This window comes from Heterodontus francisci, chromosome 11 (genome assembly GCF_036365525.1).
Source record: "Heterodontus francisci isolate sHetFra1 chromosome 11, sHetFra1.hap1, whole genome shotgun sequence".
Lineage (NCBI taxonomy): Eukaryota > Metazoa > Chordata > Chondrichthyes > Heterodontiformes > Heterodontidae > Heterodontus > Heterodontus francisci.
The window spans coordinates 88,770,128-88,793,953 of NC_090381.1; the positions used below are offsets into that span (position 1 = coordinate 88,770,128).

At 45.8% G+C, this 23,826-nt stretch overlaps 1 protein-coding gene across 6 annotated transcripts in view; it reads left to right on the top strand.

Moving 5' to 3' along the window:
* The window catches only part of anos1b (anosmin 1b), a 238,847-nt gene that overhangs the window by 126,164 nt on the left and 88,857 nt on the right, over positions 1-23,826 (top strand). The window contains exon 1 of one of the 6 annotated variants that reach the window (XM_068042441.1): positions 17,700-17,864. The exons of the other annotated variants lie outside the window; for them this stretch is intronic. Coding sequence (XP_067898542.1) covers positions 17,835-17,864 — 30 coding nt within the window. The 5' untranslated portion in view covers positions 17,700-17,834. Of the gene's footprint in view, positions 1-17,699; positions 17,865-23,826 lie in introns of those variants that run through there. 6 annotated transcript variants of the gene reach the window in all.

Genomic DNA, 23,826 nt, shown 5'->3' on the forward strand with positions numbered 1-23,826 from the left:
TAGAGCATGAAGCTCAACTCTAAGAATTCTATCCCAGAGCACCTTATCTTGCCCTGTCTTACCTCTTGTGGGGTGAAAAGCTCCTGAGCTCAGCTCAGCAAATTCCCACACTTCATAATTAGTCTCCACGCCACGATGAAGTTATTTGTACATTTTTGTGAGGGTGCAAACATTTTTTTCCTTTACGTAACCAATACAAATCACAAAACATGTGGAAGAGATCTATGGAGGTGAAAGTCAATTACAATGAGGTTGCTGAATAGGCAAAATAGGAGCGTTTATCCATTATACACCCCGCCAAAGTTACATTTCACTCCACCCCATATTTTTTCAGTAAACCTGCAACTGGTGTGAAATTTTCAAGTCTGAATCCCTGGCGAAAAGGCAGGACCTGTAGCTGCTTGCTCCTGGAGTGGGTTTTGTCTTGGCTGTTTAATTGAGCCCCGGCATTAACATCCCACTTCCGGGTTTCCCAACCAATCAGAGAGGGTGGACGGGATGATGTGCCTAATCTCTGAAGGTAAGAATATCTAATTAAAGGGCCCCCAGCATGGGTTAGAATGTCTCAACTGGATATAGAATCCTGAGGCTGCAGCAACCACAGGAATGGAGAGGAGACCTGGGAAGGCTGCTCCCTAGGTCTCTCACTCTTACCTGGAGGCCCTGCTGTGGGATCTGAGGTAAAGGCCTGCTCGGGTCTGCAAATGAGACTGATCATCCAAACTCAGTAACCTGCTTCCGATTTCTCCCCATATCCCTTGATCCCATTAGACCTAAGAACTCTTTCTTGAATATAATGATTTGGCCTCAACTGCTTTCTGTGGTAGAGAATTCCACAGGTTCACCACTCTCTGGGTAAAGAAATCTCTCCTCATCTCAGTCCTAAATGGCTTACCCCTTATCCTTAGACTGTGACCCCTGGTCCTGGACTCCCCCGCCATCGGGAACATCCTTCCTGCATCTAGTCTGTCCAGTCCTGTTAGAATTTTGTAGGTTTCTATGATATCCCCTCTCATTCTTCTAAACTCTCGCGAATACAAGCCTAATCGACTCAATCTCTCTTCATACATCAGTCCTGCCATCCCAGGAATCAGTCTGGTGAACCTTCACTGCACTCACTTCAGAGCAAGAACATCCTTCCTCAGATAAGGAGACCAAAACTGCTCACAATTTTCCAGATGTGATCTCACCAAGGCCTTGTCTAATTGCAGCAAGTCATCCTTGCTCCTGTACTCGAATCCTCTCGCTATGAAGGCCAACATACCTTTTGCCTTCTTAACTGCCTGCTGCACTTGCATGCTTACTTTCAGCTACTGGTGCACAAGGACACCCAGGTCTCGCTGCACTTCCTCCTTTCCCAATCTATCGCCGTTCAGATAATAATCTGCCTTTCTGTTTTTGCAACCAAAGTGGATAACCTCATACTTATCCACATTATACTGCATCTGCCATGTACTTGCCCACTCACTCAACCTGTCCAAATCACACTGTAGCTTCTCTGCATCCTCCTCACAGCTCACACTCCCACCCAGCTTTGTGTCATTTGCAAACTTGGATATATTACATTTAGTTTTCTCATCTATATCATTAATATATATTGTGAATAGCTGGGGTCCTAGCACTGATCCTTGTGGTACCCCACTAGTCACCTGCCTGCCACTCGGAAAAAGACCCGTTTATTCCTACTCTTTGTTTCCTGTCTGCCAGCCAGTTCTCTATCCATGTCAGTACCTTACCCCCAATCCCATGTGCTTTAATTTTGCACACTAATCTCTTATGTAGGACCTTATCGAAAGCCTTCTGAAAGTCCAAAGACACCACATCCACTGGTTCTCCCTTATCTATTCCACGAGTTACATCCTCAAAAAATTCCATTTGATTTGTCAAGCATGATTTCCCTTTCGGAAATCCATGTTGACCTTGTCTGATCCTGTCATTGTTTTCCAAGTGCTCTGCTATTGCATCGTTTATAATGGACTCTAGCATTTTCCCCACTACTGATGTCAGGCTAACCGGTCTAGCATTCCCTGTTTTCTCTCTGCCACCTTTTTTAAATAGTGGGGTTACATTAGCTACCCTCCAATCTGTTGGAACTGTTCCAGAGTCTATAGAATTTTGAAAAATGACCAGCAATTCATCTACTATTTCTATGGCCACTTCCTTAAGTACTCTGGGATGTCGATTATCAGGTCAAAGAACAAAGAACAAAGAAAATTACAGCACAGGAACAGGCCCTTCGGCCCTCCAAGTCTACGCCGATCCAAATCCTCTATCTAAACCTGTCGCCTATTTTCTAATGGTCTGTATCTCTTTACTTCCTGCCCATTCATGTATCTGTCTAGATACATCTTAAAAGACGCTATCGTGCCTGCGTCTACCACCTCCGCTGGTAATGCGTTCCATGCACCCACCACCCTCTGCGTAAAGAACTTTCCACGCATATCCCCCCTAAACTTTTCCCCTTTCACTTTGAACTCGTGTCCCCTTGTAATTGAATCCCACACTCTGGGAAAAAGCTTCTTGCTATCCACCCTGTCTATACCTCTCATGATTTTGTACACCTCAATCAGGTCCCCCCTCAACCTCCGTCTTTCTAATGAAAATAATCCTAATCTACTCAACCTCTCTTCATAGCTAGCGCCCTCCATACCAGGCAACATCCTGGTGAACCTCCTCTGCACCCTCTCCAAAGCATCCACATCCTTTTGGTAATGTGGCGACCAGAACTGCACGCAGTATTCCAAATGTGGCCGAACCAAAGTCCTATACAACTGTAACATGACCTGCCAACTCTTGTACTCAATACCCCGTCCGATGAAGGAAAGCATGCCGTATGCCTTCTTGACCACTCTATTGACCTGCGTTGCCACCTTCAGGGAACAATGGACCTGAACACCCAAATCTCTCTGTACATCAATTTTCCCCAGGACTTTTCCATTTACTGTATAGTTCACTCTTGAATTGGATCTTCCAAAATGCATCACCTCGCATTTGCCCTGATTGAACTCCGTCTGCCATTTCTCTGCCCAACTCTCCAGTCTATCTATATTCTGCTGTATTCTCTGACAGTCCCCTTCACTATCTGCTACTCCACCAATCTTAGTGTCGTCTGCAAACTTGCTAATCAGACCACCTATACTTTCCTCCAAATCATTTATGTATATCACAAACAACAGTGGTCCCAGCACAGATCCCTGTGGAACACCACTGGTCACACGTCTCCATTTTGAGAAACTCCCTTCCACTGCTACTCTCTGTCTCCTGTTGCCCAGCCAGTTCTTTATCCATCTAGCTAGTACACCTTGCACCCCATGCGCCTTCACTTTCTCCATCAGCCTACCATGGGGAACCTTATCAAACGCCTTACTGAAGTCCATGTATATGACATCTGCAGCCCTTCCCTCATCAATCAACTTTGTCACTTCCTCAAAGAATTCTATTAAGTTGGTAAGACATGACCTTCCCTGCACAAAACCATGTTGCCTATCACTGATAAGCCCATTTTCTTCCAAATGGGAATAGATCCTATCCCTCAGTATCTTCTCCAGCAGCTTCCCTACCACTGACGTCAGGCTCACCGGTCTATAATTACCTGGATTTTCCCTGCTACCCTTCTTAAGCAAGGGGACAACATTAGCAATTCTCCAGTCCTCCGGGACCTCACCCGTGTTTAAGGATGTTGCAAAGATATCTGTTAAGGCCCCAACTATTTCCTCTCTCGCTTCCCACAGTAACCTGGGATAGATCCCATCCGGACCTGGGGACTTGTCCACCTTAATGCCTTTTAGAATACCCAACACTTCCTCCCTCCTTGTGCCGACTTGACCGAGAGTAATCAAACATCTGTCCCTAACCTCAACATCCGTCATGTCCCTCTCCTCGGTGAATACCGATGCAAAGTACTCGTTTAGAATCTCACCCATTTTCTCTGACTCCACGCATAACTTTCCTCCTTTGTCCTTGAGTGGGCCAATCCTTTCTCTAGTTACCCTCTTGCTCCTTATATATGAATAAAAGGCTTTGGGATTTTCCTTAACCCTGTTTGCTAAAGGTCCTGGGGATTTATTGCCCTTCAATCCCATCAATTTCCCTAACACCATTTCCCTACTAATACTGATTTCATATAGTTCCTCCTTCTCACTAGACCCTATGTTCCCCAACATTTCTGGGAGGTAATTTGTGTCCTCCTTTGTGAAGACAGAACCAGAGTATGTATTTAATTGGTCTGCCATTTCTTTGCTCCCCATTATAAATTCCCTCGTTTCTGACTGCAAGGGCCCCACGTTTGTCTTCACTAATCTTTTTCTCTTCACATATCTATAGAAGCTTTTACAGTCAGTTTTTATGTTCTCTGCAAGCTTACTCTCATACTCTATTTTCCCCTTCTTAATCAATCCTTTTGTCCTCCTTTGCTGAATTCTAAACTGCTCCCAATCCTCAGATTTTCTGGTCATTTCAACAACCCGCCTGCTCTCATGCCCACATTTCTGTCCTGAGATTGCTGCAGTGTTCCAGTGAACAACAACACAAGCTCAAGGAACAGCACCTCATTTACTGATTAGGCAGCCTACAGCCTTCCGGACTGAACATTGAGTTAAGTAATTTCAGAGCATGACGGGCCCCGCTTTTTATTTTTCGTTAATTTTTTTATTTTTTATTTGTTTATTTTATTTTAGTTTGTTTCTACTGTGCCTTCCCACTGTTTTTGATTTTTTAATGTTTGTGCTTGGAACCAGGGCTGTTCATTTTACAGTCAATTCACACCTGCTCTGTACTAACGCTTTGTCTTTCACCAGACCATTAACATATCATTTGCCTTTGTTCCATGACCTTCTGGTCTGTTATTCTCTGTGACCTTGTCCTATCAACACCTCTTTTGTTAACTCTTGCCCCACCCCCACTTTACTTGCTTAAAATCTTTTACATTTCTAATATTTGTTAGTTCTGATGAAGGGTCACTGACCTGAAACGTTAACTCTGCTTCTCTCTCCACAGATGCTGCCAGACCTGCTGAGTATTTCCAGCATTTCTTGTTTTTACCTCAGGTTTTCTGCTTTTTCTGGCCATTTTATATTTTGCCTCCTTGGATCTAATACTATCCCTAATTTCTTTTGTTAGCCACAGTTGAGCCACCCTTCCTGTTTTATTTTTGCGCCAGACAGGAATGAACAATTGTTGTAATTCATCCATGCGCTCTTTAAATGCTAGCCATTGCCTATCCACTGTCAACCTTTTAAGTAACGTTCCCTAATCTATCATAGCCAACTCATGCCTCATACCTTCATAGTTCCCTTTTTTTAGATTCAGGACCCTAGTCTCGGAATCAACTCTCTCACTCTCCATCTTAATGAAGAATTCTATCATGTTATGGTCGCTGTTCCCCAAGGGACCGCGCACAACAAGATTCTTAACTAATCCTTCCTCATTGCACAATACCCAGTCTAGGATGGCCTGTTCTCTAGTTGGTTCCTCAATGTACTGGTCCAAAAAAAAATCACATACGCAGTCCAGGAATTCCTCCTCTACAGTATTATTGCTAATTTGGTTTGACCAATCTATATGTAGATTAAAATCACCTATAATTACAGTTGTACCCTTATTGCATGCGTCTCTAAATTCCTGTTTAATGCCATCCTCTACAACACCACTGCTGTTTGGGGGTCTATATACAATCCCCACCAATGTTTTCTGCCCCTTGGTGTTTCTTAGCTCCACCCATACAGATTCTACATTAGGATTCTCTGAGCTAATATCCTTCCTCGCTATTGTATTGATTTCCTCTTTTACTAGCAATGCTACTCCACCTCCTTGCCATTTTTGCCTGTCCTTCCTAAATAATGAATACCCTTAGATGTTCAGTTCCCATCCTTGGTCACCCTGCAGCCATGTCTCTGTAATTGCAACTATATCGTATCCATTTACATCTATTTGGGCGGTTATTTTGCCTACCTTATTGCGAATACTCCGCGCATTGAGACATAATGCCTTTAGGCTTTGACGGAGTGCTGTACTGTCGGAGGGTCAGGACTGAGGGAGTGCTGCACTGTCGGAGGGTCAGTATTGAGGGAGTTTTAAAAATTCATTCATGGGTTGTGGGCGTCGCTGGCCAGGCCAGCATTTATTGACCATCCCTAATTGTTCTTGAGAAGGTGGTGGTGACCTCTTGAACCGCTGCAGTCCATGTGATGTAGGTACACCGACAGTGCTGTTAGGAAGGGAGTTCCAGGATTTTGACCCAGCAACAGTGAAGGAACAGCGATATAGTTCCAAGTCAGGATGGTGTGTGACTTGGAAGGGAACTTGCAGGTGGTGGTGTTCCCATGCATTTGCTGCCCTTGTCCTTCTAGTTGGTAGAGGTTGCGGGTTTGGAAGGTGCTGTCTAAGGAGCCTTGGTGCGTTGCTGCAGTGCATCTTGTAGATGGTACACACTGCTGCCACTGTGTGTTGGTGATGGAGGGAGTGAATGTTTGTAGATGGGGTGCCAATCAAGCGGGCTGCTTTGTCCCTGGATGGTGTCGAGCTTCTTGAGTGTTGGAGCTGCACCCATTCAGGCAAGTGGAGAGTATTCCATCACACTCCTGACTTGTACCTTGTAGATGGTGGACAGGCTTTGGGGAGTCAGGAGGTGAGTTACTCGCCGCAGCATTCCTAGCCTCTGACCTGCTCTTGTAGCCACGGTATTAATATGGCTACTCCAGTTCAGTTTCTGGTCAATGGTAACCCCTAGGATGTTGATAGTGGGGGATTCAGCGATGGTAATGCCATTGAATGTCAAGGGGAGATGGTTAGATTCTCTCTTGTTGGAGATGGTCATTGCCTGGTACTTGTGTGGTGTGAATGTTACTTGCCACTTATTAGCCCAAGCCTGGATATTGTCCAAGTCTTGCTGCATTTCTACACGGACTGCTTCAGTGTCTGAGGAGTCATGAATGATGCTGAACATTATGCAATCATCAGCGATTATTGTCAGGGCCCATAGCCTTTGCAGTATCCAGTGCCTTTAGTCGTTTCTTGATATCACGCGGAGTGAATCAAATTGGCTGAACTCAGGCATCTGTGATGCTGGGGACTTCAGGAGGAGACCGAGATTCATCATTAACTAGGCACTTCTGGCTGAAGATTGTTGCAAATGCTTCAGTTTTATCTTTTGCACTGATGTGCTGGGCTTCCCCCTCATTGAGGATGGGGATATTTGTGGAGCCACCTCCTCCAGTTAGTTGTTTAATTGTCCACCACCATTTACGGGTGGATGTGTCAGGACTGCAGAGCTCAGATCTGATCCGTTGGTTGTGGGATCGCTTAGCTCTGTCTATCGCATGCTGCTTACGCACTTTGGCACACAGATAGTCCTGTGTTGTAGCTTCACCAGGTTGACACCTCATTTTGAGGTATGCCTGGTGCTGCTCCTGGCGTGCCCCCCTGCACTCTTCATTGAACCAGGGTTGGTCTCCTGGCTTGATGGTAATGGTAGAGTGAGGGATATGCTGGGCCATGAGGTTACAGATTGTGGTTGAGTACAATTCTGCTGCTGCTGATGGCCCACAGCGCCTCATGGATGCCCAGTTTTGTATTGCTAGATCTGTTCGAAATCTATCCTATTCAGCACGGTGGTAGTGCCACACAACACGATGGACGGTATCCTCAATGTGAAGGCGGGACTTTGTCTCCACAAGGACTGTGCGGTGGTCACTCCTACCAATACTGTCATGGACAGATGCATCTGTGGCAAGCAGCTTGGTGAGGATGAGGTCAATTATGTTTTTCCCTCTTGTTGGTTCCCTCACCACCTGTCACATACCCAGTCTAGCAGATATGTCGTTGAGGACTCGGCCACCTCGGTCAGTCGTGGTGCAACTGAGCTACTTTTGGTGATGGACATTGAAGTCCCCACCCAGAGTACATTCTGTGCCCTTGCCACCCTCAGTGCTTCCTCCAAGTGCTATTCAACATGGAGGAGTACTGAGTCATCAGCTGAGGTGGTAATTAGCAGGAGGTTTCCTTGTCCATGTTTGAACTGATGCCATGAGACTTCATGGGATCCAGAGTCGATGTTGAAGACTCCCAGGGCAACTCCCTCCCTACTGTATACCACTGTGCCACCACCTCTGCTGGGTCTGTCCTGGCAGTGGGACAGGACATACCCGGGGATGGTGACGGCAGTGTCTGGGACATTGTCAGTTATGATTCTGTGAGTAGGATTATGTCAGGCTGTTACTTGACTAGTCTGTGAGACAGCTCTCCCAACGTTGGCACAAGCCCCCAGATGTTAGTAAGGAGGACTCTGCAGGGTTGACAGGGCTGGGGTTGTCGTTTCTGGTGCCTAGGTCGATGCCCGGTGGTCTGTCCGGTTTCATTCCTTTTTATTGACTTCGTAGCGGTCAGATACAACTGAGTGGCTTGCTAGGCCATCTCAGAGGGCATGTAAGAGTCAACCACATTGCTGTGGGTCTGGAGTCACATGTAGGCCAGACCAGGTAAGGACAGCAGATTTAATTCCCTAAAGGGCATTTGTGTGTACTGAGTGCAGTACTGTCAGAGGGTCAGTAGTGAGGGTGTGTTGCACTGTTGGAGGGTCAGTACTGAGAGATTGCTGCACTGTCGGAGGGTCAGTACTGTGGGAGCGCTGCACTATCAGAGGGTCAGTACTGAGGGAGCGCTGTACTCTCGGAGGGTCAGTACTGAGGAAGTGCTGCACTGTCAGAGGGTCAGTACTGAGGGAGTGCTGCACTGTTGGAGGGTCAGTACTGAGGGTGTGCTGCAGTGTCAGAAAGTCAGTACTGAGGGAATTCTGCACCGTCATAAGGTCAGTACTAAAGGAGTGCTGCACTGTCAGAGGGTCAGTATTCAGGGAGCCCTGCACTGTCGGAGGGTCAGTACTGAGGGAGTGCTGTACTGTCAGAGGGTCAGTACTGAGAGACTGCTGCACTGTCGGAGAGTCAGTATTGAGGGAGTGCTATGGTGTTGGAGGGTCAGTATTGAGGGAGTGCTGTACTGTCGAAGGGTCAGTCCCGAGGGAGTGCTGCACTGTCAGAGGGTCAGTACTGAGAGAGTGCTGCACTGTCAGAGGGTCAGTACTGAGGGAGTGCTGCACTGTCAGAGGGTCAGTACTGAGGGTGTGCTGCACTGTCGGAGGGTCAGTACTGAGGGAGTGCTGCACTGTTGGAGGGTCAGTCCTGAGGGAGTGCTGCACTGTCAGAGGGTCAGTACTGAGGAAGTGCTGCACTGTCAGAGGGTCAGTACTGAGGGAGTGCTGCACTGTTGGAGGGTCAGTACTGAGGGAGTGCTGCAGTGTCAGAAAGTCAGTACTGAAGGAATGCTGCACCGTCATAAGGTCAGTACTAAAGGAGTGCTGCACTGTCAGAGGGTCAGTATTCAGGGAGCCCTGCACTGTCGGAAGGTCAGTACTGAGAGACTGCTGCACTGTCGGAGAGTCAGTATTGAGGGAGTGCTATGGTGTTGGAGGGTCAGTATTGAGGGAGTGCTGTACTGTCGGAGGGTCAGTCCCGAGGGAGTGCTGCACTGTCAGAGGGTCAGTACTGAGAGAGTGCTGCACTGTCAGAGGGTCAGTACTGAGGGAGTGCTGCACTGTCAGAGGGTCAGTACTGAGAGAGTGCTGCACTGTCAGAGGGTCAGTACTGAGGGAGTGCTGCACTGTCGGAGGGTCAGTCCTGAGGGAGTGCTGCACTGTCAGAGGGCCAGTACTGAGGGAGTGCTGCACTGTCAGAGGGTCAGTACTGAGGGTGTGCTGCACTGTCGGAGGGTCAGTACTGAGAGAGTGCTGCACTGTCGGAGGGTCAGTTCTGTGGGAGCGCTGCACTATCAGAGGGTCAGTACTGAGGGAGTGCTGCAATGTCGGAAGGTCAGTACTGAAGGAGTGCTGCACTGTCAGAGGGTCAGTATTCGGGGAGTCCTGCACTGTCGGAGAGTCAGTATTGAGGGAGTGCTGTACTGTCAGAGGGTCAGTATTGAGGGAGTGCTGTACTGTCAGAGGGTCAGGATTGAGGGAGTGCTGTACTGTCAGAGGGTCAGGATTGAGGGAGTGCTGTACTGTCGGCGGGTCAATCCAGGTGACTGGCTGACAGCTTGGGAAATAAGTGTGCAGGCTGTTAAAGCCAGAATGTTTGGCTAAGACAGCAGTTAACTACCTATTTGTACATTACAATTACTCGCCCAACAGCTCCAAGGAGGTTCCGGCTTATCTGCAAACCCACCTGGGTGAAACCCAGAGGTGAGTGGGATGATGGCAGGATCTCACTTTTAGGAGATTTAACTCAGCCCACCCATCCAAACCCGTCTTGCCTTGCCCGTAAAAATTCCCCCCCCCTCCCCCCCCTTATATATGGTGCTCTCTGAGGTTTAAAGAATCCTTCAAAGAAACATTTTAATTCAGAAACATGCAAATATTCACTGTTCCCATGTCGCATTTGATTGTTTGTTAACTCATTTTGATCTGATTAACTTTTTTTGGTGCAGTTTTCTTGAATTAAAGGACAAGAAACCACGGGTATAAGAAGAACAAGCTTCTGTTGTACATTTAAATAGGAAATCTTGCACTGAATACGCCACCCAGAATCCATCTCAGACATCTTGAGGGTCAGGTTTTCAATAGGTCATTGCACTTCTTTCGAAATGTCATATTCTGTATGAAAAGGATTAGACTCCATATAGAAATTAATTTTTTAGGCTTTATTATTCTCAATAAGGTGCTGTCTCATGACAGATTATCAAACTTACACAACATTAAATCTACAAAGTGGGGAGATTGTTCTGCGGGGCATACAGGTTTTAGTCATTTTGGTATTGCAGTTTGCAAAGTGTTTTTAATTTTTCCTTTTGAGTAGAGTGTAGTATGATCTTTAGTGCAGACTTTCCAATAAAAATGCTATTACGGCATGCTGGTAAATCATTTCATGCTGTCAAGGAAGGGAATTGTCGTCTGCTGAGCGTGTTGAGGTGGCAGATGTGGAATGACCTGTAGCTTCTAATGCAACAAATCTTTCTTCTGTATAAGTTTGCGTGACAGTGTGCTCCATCAATGGCTGACGTCTTTGAAATTGTTATAATGATTGCAATAAAACCTGCGACCACGTACAAATTCCAGACATGTACTGTGAGCCACTTTGATCATGGTTGGCACTACTTTTCTTTGAATAGTGCAGTGGCAGTGTTAACCTTGTGAATTGTGGCTGTATTGGTCTTGAACATTACAAATACTTTAGCTTTTTTTCCTGTTACAAGGACATGGCACATGTTTTCCTAGATGCTTGTTGCAAATCAATTTATGCCATCAGTGATCATTGTTCAAGCACAAAATACAAGCAAATGAAATTAATTTGAATCCCTTTAACCATGATGTTATTCAGTTTGATTTATAGTGCACATAAGAAAGCTAAGCTTTCCTGTAAACTGTAACGTGCTGTTAAAATAAACTAGTGATTTATGTGATGCTATACTTCAGATTCTACTTTTTTTAGGTTGTACCATTCTGAAGCGCAGTACATTGTGTTGTTTTGGGGTCTTATACCATGAAGTCAATGAAGCGTTTGTCCTATGTCATGGAACATGACTTATGTCTGCAAATCCTATTGGAAAATTTCCACCAAACAAATGATTGCTGTGCTGTGCTGTGCCAAAGTAGCTGCTTAGAACTCTAGGCCAGATAGTACTGAACTTCTCAGTTGTTTTGCAGCACAGTTCACTTAAAATTACTATGTTACTCAGTGGGATGAGAAAAAAAATGCTCATCGTTTTAGTTGCTGTGAGATTGTGCACAAATATCAGTGAATCGTTTGTACAGTGCAATGCACTGACACATTTGTGACATTGACTGTTTTCAGTGAGCACTTTCTTAAAGAAGTATCTTTTTAAGGTTCTGGTTCTCTTGTTCTTTCTGTATCTAATTTCCGTAATAGTTATTACATTAATTTGAGTAAGAAGTTGTTGATTAGGATAGATAAAAGCAAAACTTGCATTGTAATGCACTTACTTTGAATAACATTCTCTTTTGCTTTTTCCAAATACATTTTAAAAGGCCGAGAAATGAGTGCTTGGGAGTGGAATCAGCACAGCAGTGAGCAGCAAGATAATAACTTTTAGTTGTTGAAGGAAATATTTTTCTGGCCTCAGCTGCGGGAAGCACTCAAGTTGGTTTTAAGTGTCAATCCAATAGGTTTATGTGCTGAAATCAATCTCTTGGTGAGTGTATGGGACTGAGGAGTGAGAAGTGAAAGTCAGCAATGAAGATTAGAACTCGAACTTTCCAATCTTGATGCTCCTGGGTGGTAGCTCAGTTATGCAATAGTGGGGATGTGTTAATTAGAGACCTGCAGACTCATTCCACAGAGAGCAGAAAAAATTGAAGGAGAATCATAATGAGGCTCGTTGTGTGCACTTCATAGCAGTTGGTTTTACATCTGCTTTGACAGAGACCTGGAAGTAAGTTTCTTCACCATAGATAGGGCATGGTGCAGAGAAATTGGAGTCAGGAAGAAAGCACCTTACCATGAACTTTAACCTCACAAAAATAAGCCTGTGCCGCACAGAATTTCCATTATCATCTATAGTGCAGCTGGAACTTGTGATGAAGTACTTTGACTGGTTCTTGTGAGTCCATCTCAGTAAGGTTTGACTGTAGTTCAGATATTTAAATTCAATACTGCATAGCATTTTGTTTTGTTGATACTATAAAATTGATTTCTCATGTTCCGTAATCTAAATATAGAGAAGTGAGATGTACATTTATAACCAGATTGCAGGGGGAGGAGAAGAGTGCTTTGAAACAATGTTTACCTTCTACTGCGGATCTGAGATGGCTGGTAGGCCATCTGCTCACAGTAATGTGTTCATGTTCCAGCCAACTACTAGAAGGCATTTAATAATTGCTACAGCAGTTGTCCCTCAGGTGTTCCCTCCAGTTCTGTATGGAAGTTGCTAAATTCAATTGAACTGTGAGATGGGAGGGTCTCCAAGATGTAAATTGTGGGTGCGTGGTTTAGAGGTTGTTTTCCTCCACTCATGCAGATAAAACCATTTATCTGAAACATAAATGAGTTTAACATTTTCCCAAAGCAAAAAATGTATTTATTATATATTGTACTAAACACATAATTTCAGTAAAATTTTTATTCTCTCACCCATAAATGATGCCCTCAGCTTTATGGGTGGAATAAAAAAAACATGCGAAAATGCTTCATGCTGTACAGATGCACCCTTGGGTTTTCAAACAGCAATCAACACTTCATCGCTTTACAAGATTTGCTTTCTTTGCCCAAACATAATAAATGTACCAGATGGGCAGTTTGATAGAAGAGCTTTGTGTCTAATGGCTTTCTACTCTCCCTGAGTGTGTAATTTCCTGGGTAACTTTCAAATTATGCAGACTGTCCTACAATGAATACAAAACTAGCTTAATCTGGGAATTTGTAAATGTTTAACATTACCTAGAAAGCAATGTGAAAAGATGTTCTAGTTTGTGCACTTGAGGCAAACGTTTGGTCCATTGAACATGAAATGTATTCACTTCCAATGAGCCTCGGAGCATTTTTACACCTCGGTATCTTGAAATGTTATAAACCTACCCAAGCTGCCTCTGTTCCCATCAAATAGACGTTGTCATATAAAATAAAAGCAAAATATTTAGAAATCTGAAATAAAAACAAGAAATGTTGGAAATACTCAGCAGGTCTGGCAGCAGCTGTGGAGAGAGAAGCAGTGATAACGTTTCAGGTCTGTGACCCTTCATCAATGCATAGAATATGATTAGCATTTTTGTTAGCTTTACACTAAATTTTATACAAAGTCTTAAAAGGAAATCCAATATCCACCAGCAGCCCACTAACTCCCACAGCTGTCTTGACTGCACTTCCTCCCATTCCACTTCCTGCAAGGACTCTATTCCTTTCTCCAAGTTTCTCAATCTTGATCACATCTTTTTTAGTAATGCCACCTACCATACCCGTGCTTCTGATTTGTCATCCCTTTCCTCAACTGAGGATTCCCCTCCACCATGATTGACAGGGCCCTTGACTGTGTTAATTCCATTTTCCGCTCTCACACCTTCCCCTCACTCCCCGAACCACAATATGGTTCCCCTTGTCCTCACCTTCCACTGCACCAGTCTCCACATTCAACAGATCACCCTCCGCCATTTCTGTCACCTCCAGCATGATGCCACCATCAAATGCATTTTTCCCTCCCATCCCCTTTCAGCATTCTGAAGGGCCCATTCTATCCACGACACCCTGATCCACTCCTTTCTTCTTCTTCTTCTTTGGCTTCCTTGTGCTCTGCACTCCTTTGGACCCCACCAGAAAGGCCGAGAGGGGGGTTTTGACGATTGGGCAACTCTCAACCTCCATACATTCGCCCAGGCATGCGCCATGGAGAGGTCTCTCCATAGTCGTCTCACAGCGACCGAAACAACACGGAAGGCAGCAGTTACGGGTTATAAGTCCAGCCAAAGGCAGGAAAAAGACAGAAGCGCAAGGAGAGAACCAACTGTGTAACAGCCCCGACAACCAATTTTATCTGCAGCACCTGTGGAAGAGTCAACTGTTTACTCCCTCCCTTTCCACAGTTCAGGGCCCCAAACACTTTTCCAAGGTGAAACAGTGAATTACTTGTACTTCTTTCAATTTAGCATATTGTATTCACTGATCATGATGTGGCTTCCTGTACACTGGGGAGACCAAATGCAGATTGGCTAACCATTTTGTTGAACACCTCCATTCATTCTGCAAGCATTACCCAGGTTTCTAGTCACCTGTCATTTTAATTCTCTGGCCTGCTCCCACTCTGACCACGCCATCTTTGATCCCTTATGCTGTTTTAATGAAGCTCAATACAGCTCAAGGAATAGCACCTCATCTTTCAATTAGGCACTTTACTCCCTTCTGGACTCAACAATGACTATTTTAGATTATAACCTCTGCCCCCATTTTTTCAGATGGCCGCTGTTGCTGACAATTCTGCTATTCCCGTTTATACCTCCTCTAGACCCTTTTGTTTTTTTACTTGTCCCATGACCATCCCCTTTTGCCTTGCATCATCATCGCTTTTGTCGTTTAATCTCTCCTGCCTTCCACCCTATAGCAGACCTTCCCTTTGGTTCTATTCCCCCCATCCCTGCCTGTGTACTTGCTTAAGCCTGTTACATCTCTAACATTTTCCATTCTGACAAAAGGTCATTGATCTGAAAGGTTAACTGTTTCTTTCTCCACAGATACTGAGTATGTCAAGCATTTTCTGTTCCAGTTTTAGATTTCCCTCATCCGCAGTATTTTGCTTTTGTAAGAAAAATCAATAACTGATGTGATAAAGATGTTGCACGATCATATTATTGCATCATCTGGTAAAATGTCTTAAAGATCCATCACTAAACACTCTGTGCCGTTTAAGATTCTATTGAATACTTGGGCATAAATTAATTTCAAACTGCTGCCTTCTTTTCCAATATCACAGAGTGAATCTAGAATGTATGTCCTGTATAGTTTAACAAAGCAGTTAGTAGTCCTGATACTTTTTTCTCAACCCCTTGCCTGATGGGCAGTGCATTGGTTTCATGACTAACAGGCTGAAGTGCGAACAACATGGAAATAGTGATCCTAAATAAATCTTTTCAAACTTGAATGTGGCAGATGGAATACAATGTGGAAAAATGTGAGGTTATCCTTTTTGGTAGGAGGAATAGATGTGCAGAGTATTTCTTAAATGGTAAGAGATTAGAAAGTGTAGATGTACAAAGGGATCTGGGTGTCCTTGTTAAAATGTCACTGAAAGCTAACATGCAGGTGCAGCAAACAATTAAGAAGGCTACTTATATGTTAGCTTTTATCGCAAGTAGATTTGAGTACAGGAGTAGTGAAGTCTTGCTTCAATTGTATAGAACCTTGGTTAGACTGCACTTGGAGTACTATGTGCAGTTTTGGTCCCCTTACCTTAGGAAGAATACTATTGTCAAAGAGGGAGTGCAACAAAGGTTCACCAGACTTGTTCCTGGGATGGCGGGACTGTCCTATGAAGAGAGGTTGGGGAAACTGGGCCTGTATTCTCTATAGAGTTTCAAAGAATGAGAGGTGATCTCATTGAAACCTACAAAATATTTAAAGGGATAGACAGGGTAGAGGCAGATCAGATGTTTCCCTTGGTTGGGGAGTCTAGAACCAGGGGACATAATTTCAAAATTCAGGGGAAGCCACTTAGGACAGGGATGAGGAGAAATTTCTTTACAGAGAGTTGTGAATCTTTGGAATTCTCTACCCCAGAGGGCTGTAGAAACTCAGTCATTGAGTATGTTTAAAGCAGAGATTGACAGATTTCTAAATACAAATGACATAAGGGGATACGAGGATAGCGTGGGAAAAAGGCATCGAAGTGGATGATCAGCCATGATCATATTGAATGGTGGAACAGGCTCGATGGGCTGAATGGCCTATTCCTGCTCCTATGTTCCTATGTTCTGGAAAATGTGGGATTTATAATTTGGATTTAGTACTCGTTAATTACATTTCCCTGTGCTTCTGTGGAAGAGTCTGTCACTCTAGAATTGGCCTTTATAGCCACTCCAGGCGCTGCTTCACAAACCACTGACCACCTCTAGGCGCTTACCCATTGTCTCTCGAGACAAGGAGGCCAAAGAAGAAGACTCGTTAATTACATTTCCCTATGCCTCTGTGTGTGGAACGGTTAGTTTTTAATGATAATTCTCAATATATTTAAAACTTTTTAAAATGAAAATGCTTAGCTTCTGTTTCCACTTCCTTTCTCTACATCCCATGGAAAGTATGTTTACCTGTTTTGTATATTCTAGAAAGAAAAAGAAAAGAAGAAAGAAGATATTCGCAATGCCATATATATTCATCCAAAGCAGACTATCAGGCAGCCAGCTGGCAGATTGGGGGGGCCTGGTCCATTTTAGGAATTTCACAAAAAGTTGACTCACAATCCAAATAAAAACATATTTTGCTCAGATTTTGCTCTCAAGATAACAGTGAGGCTAATGACACTTGCCGTTATTTATGCATAAATGGCAGAGCAACTTCGGACAAGGAGCAGATGTGCGTTTAAATGCTAATATCAAAGGTTGCTGTCTGAGTTGCACTGCTGCACCATTAGCTTTTTGCAAATACCATTTCACTGTCTGCCTCACCATTGAAATATATTGAAGTTACCACATTTGCACTGTAAATATGAGCAAAACTTGTTACAGAAAGTCTTATCGTTAATACCCTTTCAACAATGTGCTAAGTGTTAATTACTGCGAATCAACCTCTCTGCTTTTGAAAATTAACTCTCACAAGTGCGGGGTCTTATTCCTTCTGGTATTAATTGAGATTTTAAAAACATAAAATTTATTTATCTGGATTACTTTTCTTTCTGTCCTTTTTCTCTCTTTCTGAATCCAATCTTTCTTTCCCTCTCTATTTTTCTTTCTGGACTTGATTTGACATTGAAGTCACCCACTCTAATTTACACCTCCCCTCAGTCCTTATGTTATTAATTTCATAATCCTTCCATCTGATTGATTAAGGAGATGCACAGTTGCTTTCCCTATTTATTCAGGTCCCAGATGCTGTGTTTCCCTTTCTGCAACATAATCAGCGTGCACTTTTAGCAACTTGCCACACAAAAAATTTTAAAACCAAGTGTGCAAGGACAAGTCTAACTAACGCCAAGTGCCATTAGATTCCCTGCTGCAGCACAGTCGGGGCCATTGAGGTGAAGAGTCAAAGGAAGATGACATGAAACTGAAATGGAGGCTAATGCTGTACACTGGGGTTCAGATTTGTGCTGGTACAAGGGTGACTGTTAATGTGCCATAATTAACCAACTGTTATATGTATTTGGACATCGGATGGATTTGTATGGTGAGTAGCTTTACTTCAAATTTGAAGCACAGTTTGAAAAAAAAAATCAGTGACTGATATGATATTTGTCTATGTTATTGCATCATTTCGGCAAAGTGCCTTCAAAGACCTGTCAATAAATACTTATTGTACAGATTAGCACAAAAGTTGCAAATCAGTTCATTCTTCTGGTAGAGTAAATTCAATAGATATCAATTCCTAAGAGGAGGGCTTCAGATTAGTTTTGGATTGCTCTAGCAAGAAGCTGGCACAGACACAGTGGGCCAAAAAACCTCCTTCCATGCTGTAAAACTTCTGTAGTTATACAGCAGCCAATTCTGGAAATACGGGTATGTGAACATCATGCAGCAGAATTCAGGTCAACTGTGATACGCTCACGATCGTTTACCACTGTCTGCATTTACTGATGAAAATTGACTACTTGGTCTAGCATCTATGGAACTTTATCTCCGCAGAAGAGGCCCTTCGGCCCATCGAGTCTGCACCGATGCATTAAAGACACCTGACCTGTCTACCTGATCCCATTTGCCAGCACTTGGCCCATAGCCTTGAATGTTATGACGTGCCAAGTGCTCATCTAGGTACTTTTTAAAGGATGTGAGGCAACCCGCCTCTACCACCCTCCCAGGCAGGGCATTCCAGACCGTCACCACCCTCTGGGTAAAAAAGTTCTTCCTCAAATCCCCCTTAAATCTCCCACCCCTCACCTTAAGCTTGTGACCCCTCGTAACTGACCCTTCAACTAAGGGGAACAGCTGCTCCCTATCCGCCCTGTCCACGCCCCTCATAATCTTGTACACCTCGATCAGGTCACCCTCAGTCTTCTCTGCTCCAGCGAAAACAACCCAAGCCTATCCAACCTCTCTTCGTAGCTTAAATGTTCCATCCCAGGCAACATCCTGGTGAATCACCTCTGCACCCCCTCCAGTGCAATCACATCCTTCCTATAATGTGGCGACCAGAATTGCACACAGTACTCCAGCAGTGGCCTTACCAAAGTTCTGTACAACTCCAACATGACCGCCATGCTTTTGTAATCTATGCCTCGATTGATAAAGGCAAGTGTCCCATATGCCTTTTTCACCACCCTATTAACCTGCCCTTCTGCCTTCAGAGATCTAAGGACAAACACGCCAAGGTCCCTTTTTTTCTCTTTTTCTTTCTTTTTTTTTGTACCTGTCCTGGGAGTGTTTGATGAGCGACAGTGTAGAGGGAGCTTTACTCTGTATCTAACCCCCATTTTTTTTTTTGTAGAGGGAGCTTTACTCTGTATCTAACCCCGTTTTTTTTTAAGGTGGCCTTTATACCCCAGGCCCCTTTTATATTTTTCATGACGAGGGGGCCTTTATTCCTCAGGCCCCCTTTATATACATCATTTTAAAATAACTTTATTAAAAACAGATAAATAAACAAAAAACTCAAATTAAAATGCCATTCTCGGCGTCGATGATGCACTCCAGTCCCTGCAGTGCCCACCGGTCGTGGAAGGCCTCAAGCGTGCCGGCGGACACCGCATACTCCTACTCCAGGGACACCCGGGCGCCAACGTAACCGCGGAAGAGGGACAGGCAATCGGGGAGGACAGACCCCCCGACGGCCTGCAGCCTGGACCTGTGAATTGCCACCTTGGCCAGGCCCAGGAGCAGACCAACGAGGAGATCCTCCTCCCGGCCCACGCCCCTCCGCACCGGGTGCCCAAAGATCAGGAGCGTGGGACTGAAGTGCAGACAGAACTTGAGGAGCAGCCCCTTCAAATACTCAAATAGGGGCTGCAACCTCGCACACTCCGTGTATATGTGAAACACAGACTCGTCCAGGCTGCAGAAAGTACAGGCGGCCTGGGAGTCCGTGAACCTTCTTGAAAGCCTATTGCATGGGACTGCTCTGTGCAACACCCTCCACCCCAGGTCCCCGACGTAAAGGGGGAAGACTCCCGCGTAGAGAGACCTCCATCGGGGTTTCCCCTCGCCGCCAGATGGCAACGCGGACTGCCAGGGCGTGTCCGGCTGACTGACGAGGGCGAGGATGTGGAGAGGGTGCAGGAGCAGCCCGTACAGGAAACCCCTCCGCGCCGATTGGAATAGCATGGAGGGCATTTCCGAGAGGCGGCTCGGGTTGTGCGGGACCGGCTCCCAAGGAGGGTTTCGGGGCCTGGGTCCAATGAGCAGTTCCGGCCGAGCGGAGGTCAGCTCGGCTGGGAGCGCTCCGCACTCCCGAGCCCCCTCGCCACCCGCAGTGAGAGGCGTCCCGGGGGCTTTGGCTACTCCTCCGCCAGCTGGTCCATCCCCGGAGTCGGCTGCCTGGACAGCCGAGGCGCTCCCCTCCGCCGGCGGGGAAGCGCCCTGACTGGAGGCAACCATGTTCCAGACTCGGAATAGATCCCGGTAAAAGACAGGCAACTCCCTCAGAGAGGCGCGGCTAACGGACTCCGCCGGGAGCTGCGTGTCATCTTGAAGGCAGTGACACTGACGGAAAAAATGCGTCGTCAGCGCACACCATCTAGGAGGACACTCGACCTACAGGTATCTCTGCAGGGTCCGAAGACAGAGAGTTGCAGCCTGGTGCGGACGCACACCAGCGACTGGCCGTCCTCCTCAATCGGGAGACTCAGGACTGCGGCAGAGACCCAGTGTTTCCTCTTGCCGCAGAAGAAATCGACGAGTTTCTTCTGGATCTTGGTGGCAAATGCAGGGGGCGGGGCCAAAGTGACCAACCGGTACCACAGCATGGAGGCCACCAGTTGGTTTTTGACCAGCCCTTGGCCCCTGTAGGAAAGCACTCGGAGCAGTCCTGTCAAGCGCCCCAGCCGATCGGTGACCTTCGTCTCCAACTCCTGCCAGTTTGCCGGCCAGGCTTCCCCAACGGGGCTAAGGTGGACTCCCAGATAGAGGAGGTGCGTGGTGCTCCACGCAAAAGGTGTCATTTCCTCCGGCAGGGAGTCCACCCGCCACTGACCGACCAGGAGCCCGGAACATTGATCCCAATTGATCCTCGCGGAGGATGCGGCAGAAAAGGTCTGCTGGCAGTTGCGCATCCTCCGCTAGTCAACAGGATCTATGACCGCGAGGAGCACGTCGACGACCTGCATGGCCGGCTCGCGCAGAGCCAATCCCATCAACCTCCTGCGAAGCAGGCACAGGAGGCTCCACGCAGATGGTGTACAATTGGCCGGACATGGGGCATCCCTGACGCACTCCTCTCCCAAAGCGAAGGGGCGCCGTCAAGGACCCATTAACCTTGACTAGACATTCTGCGGCAGCGTATAAAAGTTGGACCCGAGCCACGAAATGCGGCCCGAGTCCGAAAGCACGCAGAGTTCCGAAAAGGTATTCGTGATCCACCCTGTCGAACACCTTCTCCTGATCGAGGGAGAAAAAGGCGACCGACTGACCAGTCCTCTGGGAAAGATGGATCAGGTCCCGGACCAGGTGGATGTTGTACTGGATGGACTGGCCCGGGACCATGTAGGACTGGTTGGGGTGGATCATGTGGGCCAGCACGGAGCCCAGGCGGGTAGACTTAGCCCGGGCAAAGATCTTTTAATCTGTGCTGAGGAGGGAGACCGGACACCAGTTTTTAAGCAGGCGGAGATCGCCCCTCTTCAGCAGCAGGACGATGACCGCACTGCGCCACGAGAGGGGCATCTCCCCGGTCGCCAGGCTTTCCCCCAGGACCCGCGCGTAATCGTCCCCCAGGACATCCCAGAATGCCCTGAGGAATTCCACGGTCAACCCATCCAGCCCTGGGGATTTGCCCGTCGAGAGCTGGTGGAGTGCGCCGGTCAGCTCCGCCAACGTGAGCGGAGCCTCCAACCCTTCGGCGCCCTCCGGGCTGACCTGCGGCAGGTCCTCCCACAAAACTCTGCGCGCGTCCTTGCTGGACGGATCCGGACAGAACAACGCACTGTAATAAGTACGGACCAGGAGGCCGCCAAGGTACCTTTGTTCCTTGGAACTTCCCAGTGTCAGGCCATTCATTGAATACTTCCATGTCACACTACTCCTTCCAAAGTGTATCACCTCACACTTTTCAGCGTTAAATTCCATCTGCCACTTTTCTGCCCATTTGACCATCCCGTCTATATCTTCTTGTAATCTAAGACACTCCACCTCACTGTTAACCACTCGGCCAATCTTTGTGTCATCCGCAAACTTACTGATCCTACCCCCAACATAGTCATCTATGTCGTTATATAAATGACTAACAATGGGGGACCCAGCACAGATCCCTGTGGTACGCCACTGGACACTGGAAACTAATATGAGAGCAACTTTTTTTCAAGTCACATTTGAGAATTTGTACATAATTGTTATATTGAAAAGTCCACTGCACTTAGTGTAATTCTGAATTAAATTATCAGTGAAGGAATCTGTCATTTTATGACAGATGTGTTTGTATGGGTGTATGTTGTGAATCCATTGATTCTCGTGAGCAGGTATAAATGGCGACATGGCTGCAGTGTCTCCTGTCTCAGTGCCGCCGATAGTAAAGAGTTTACGGTGTCATAAATCTTGTAAATCCAACAAATTTAACAATAATTTACAGGAAATACATAATGGTGTTTGGTTTGATTAAAATGCATGTGTTCTTCTATAATGTATGTGCCATGTGTGCTCTTTTTAATATCATTAATCTAGTTGTTTTATCTTTTGAAAAATGTGTTTCATATTTTCTTAGCCTGGAGTTCTGAATGTACAATTATAGCATAAGGGCAATTACAGCATAAAGGCTATCCATATTCCAGTCTATACCCAGTGACACTGCAAGAAAATCAGATTCATACAAGAATTTCTGACCTTATCCCTGCCCCCCATCCCCCACAATGTTATCAGTTCAAATGCACTTCAAAACCAAATTATAATCAAGCCTGAAATTCAAAACCAGTGGATTGCATAGTGCTGCCCACAGGATAAGCCATCCAGGCTGATATAAAGACATGTCAAGTTCAAAAGAAACTTGTTTCATTCCAGCAATCACTTATTGAATGGTAACATTTAAGATGGGGCCTATGATGTTGAAGTGCAAGAAGCTCATGATTTCTTTCTCATTAAGATTGAGACCATCCAGACAGCTGCTTCCCTCTTGCGCACCAAGCCAAATCTCCTCCCGGGTTCATACGAACATACGAATTAGGAGCAGGAGTAGGCCACTCGGCCCCTTGAGCCTGCTCCGCCATTCAATCAGATCATGGCTGATCTGATTTTAACCTCAACTCCACATTCCCACCTACTCCTGATAACCTTTCACCTCCTTGCTCATCATGAATCTATCTACCTCTGCCTTAAAAATATTTAAAGACTCTGCTTCCACTGCCTTTTGAGGAAGAGCAGTCCAAAGACTCACAACCGTCTGAGAGAAAGAATTTCTCCTCATCTCTGTCTTAAATGGGTGACCCCTTATTTTTAAACAGTGACCCCTAGTTATAGATTCTCTCACAAGAGGAAACATACTTTCCACATTCACCCTGTCAAGACCCCTCTTCTAAGCTCCAATGGATACAAGCCTAGCCAATGCACCTTTCCTCATAAGGCAACCTGCCCATTCCAGGTATGAGTTTAGTAAAAAAAATTGTGCTAGGTTCCCCCACCCATGTCCTTTTCTAATGTTCCTGCTATCTCCCCTCATCACAGAGCTCATTGTGGTCTTGAGACCCACCTTCTGCTCCCTTGACCCTATTTCCATTAAACTGCTGACCACACAATTTGCCTTGCTGGCCTCCATGTTAGCTGACATTGTAAATGGTTCCTACCCCTCAGTTACTTTTCCCCTCCCATTCAAAACAGCCATCGTCATCACCCTCCTCAAAAATGCTGCCCTCAATCTTCCTGTCTTTGCAAACTACCACTCCATCTCCAACCTCCCGGTTCCCTCCAAACTCCTTGCATGTATTATCTCCTCCTAAACCTGTGCCCACCTTTCTCATAATCCCATGCTTGGATCTCTCCCTGCCATAGCACTGAAA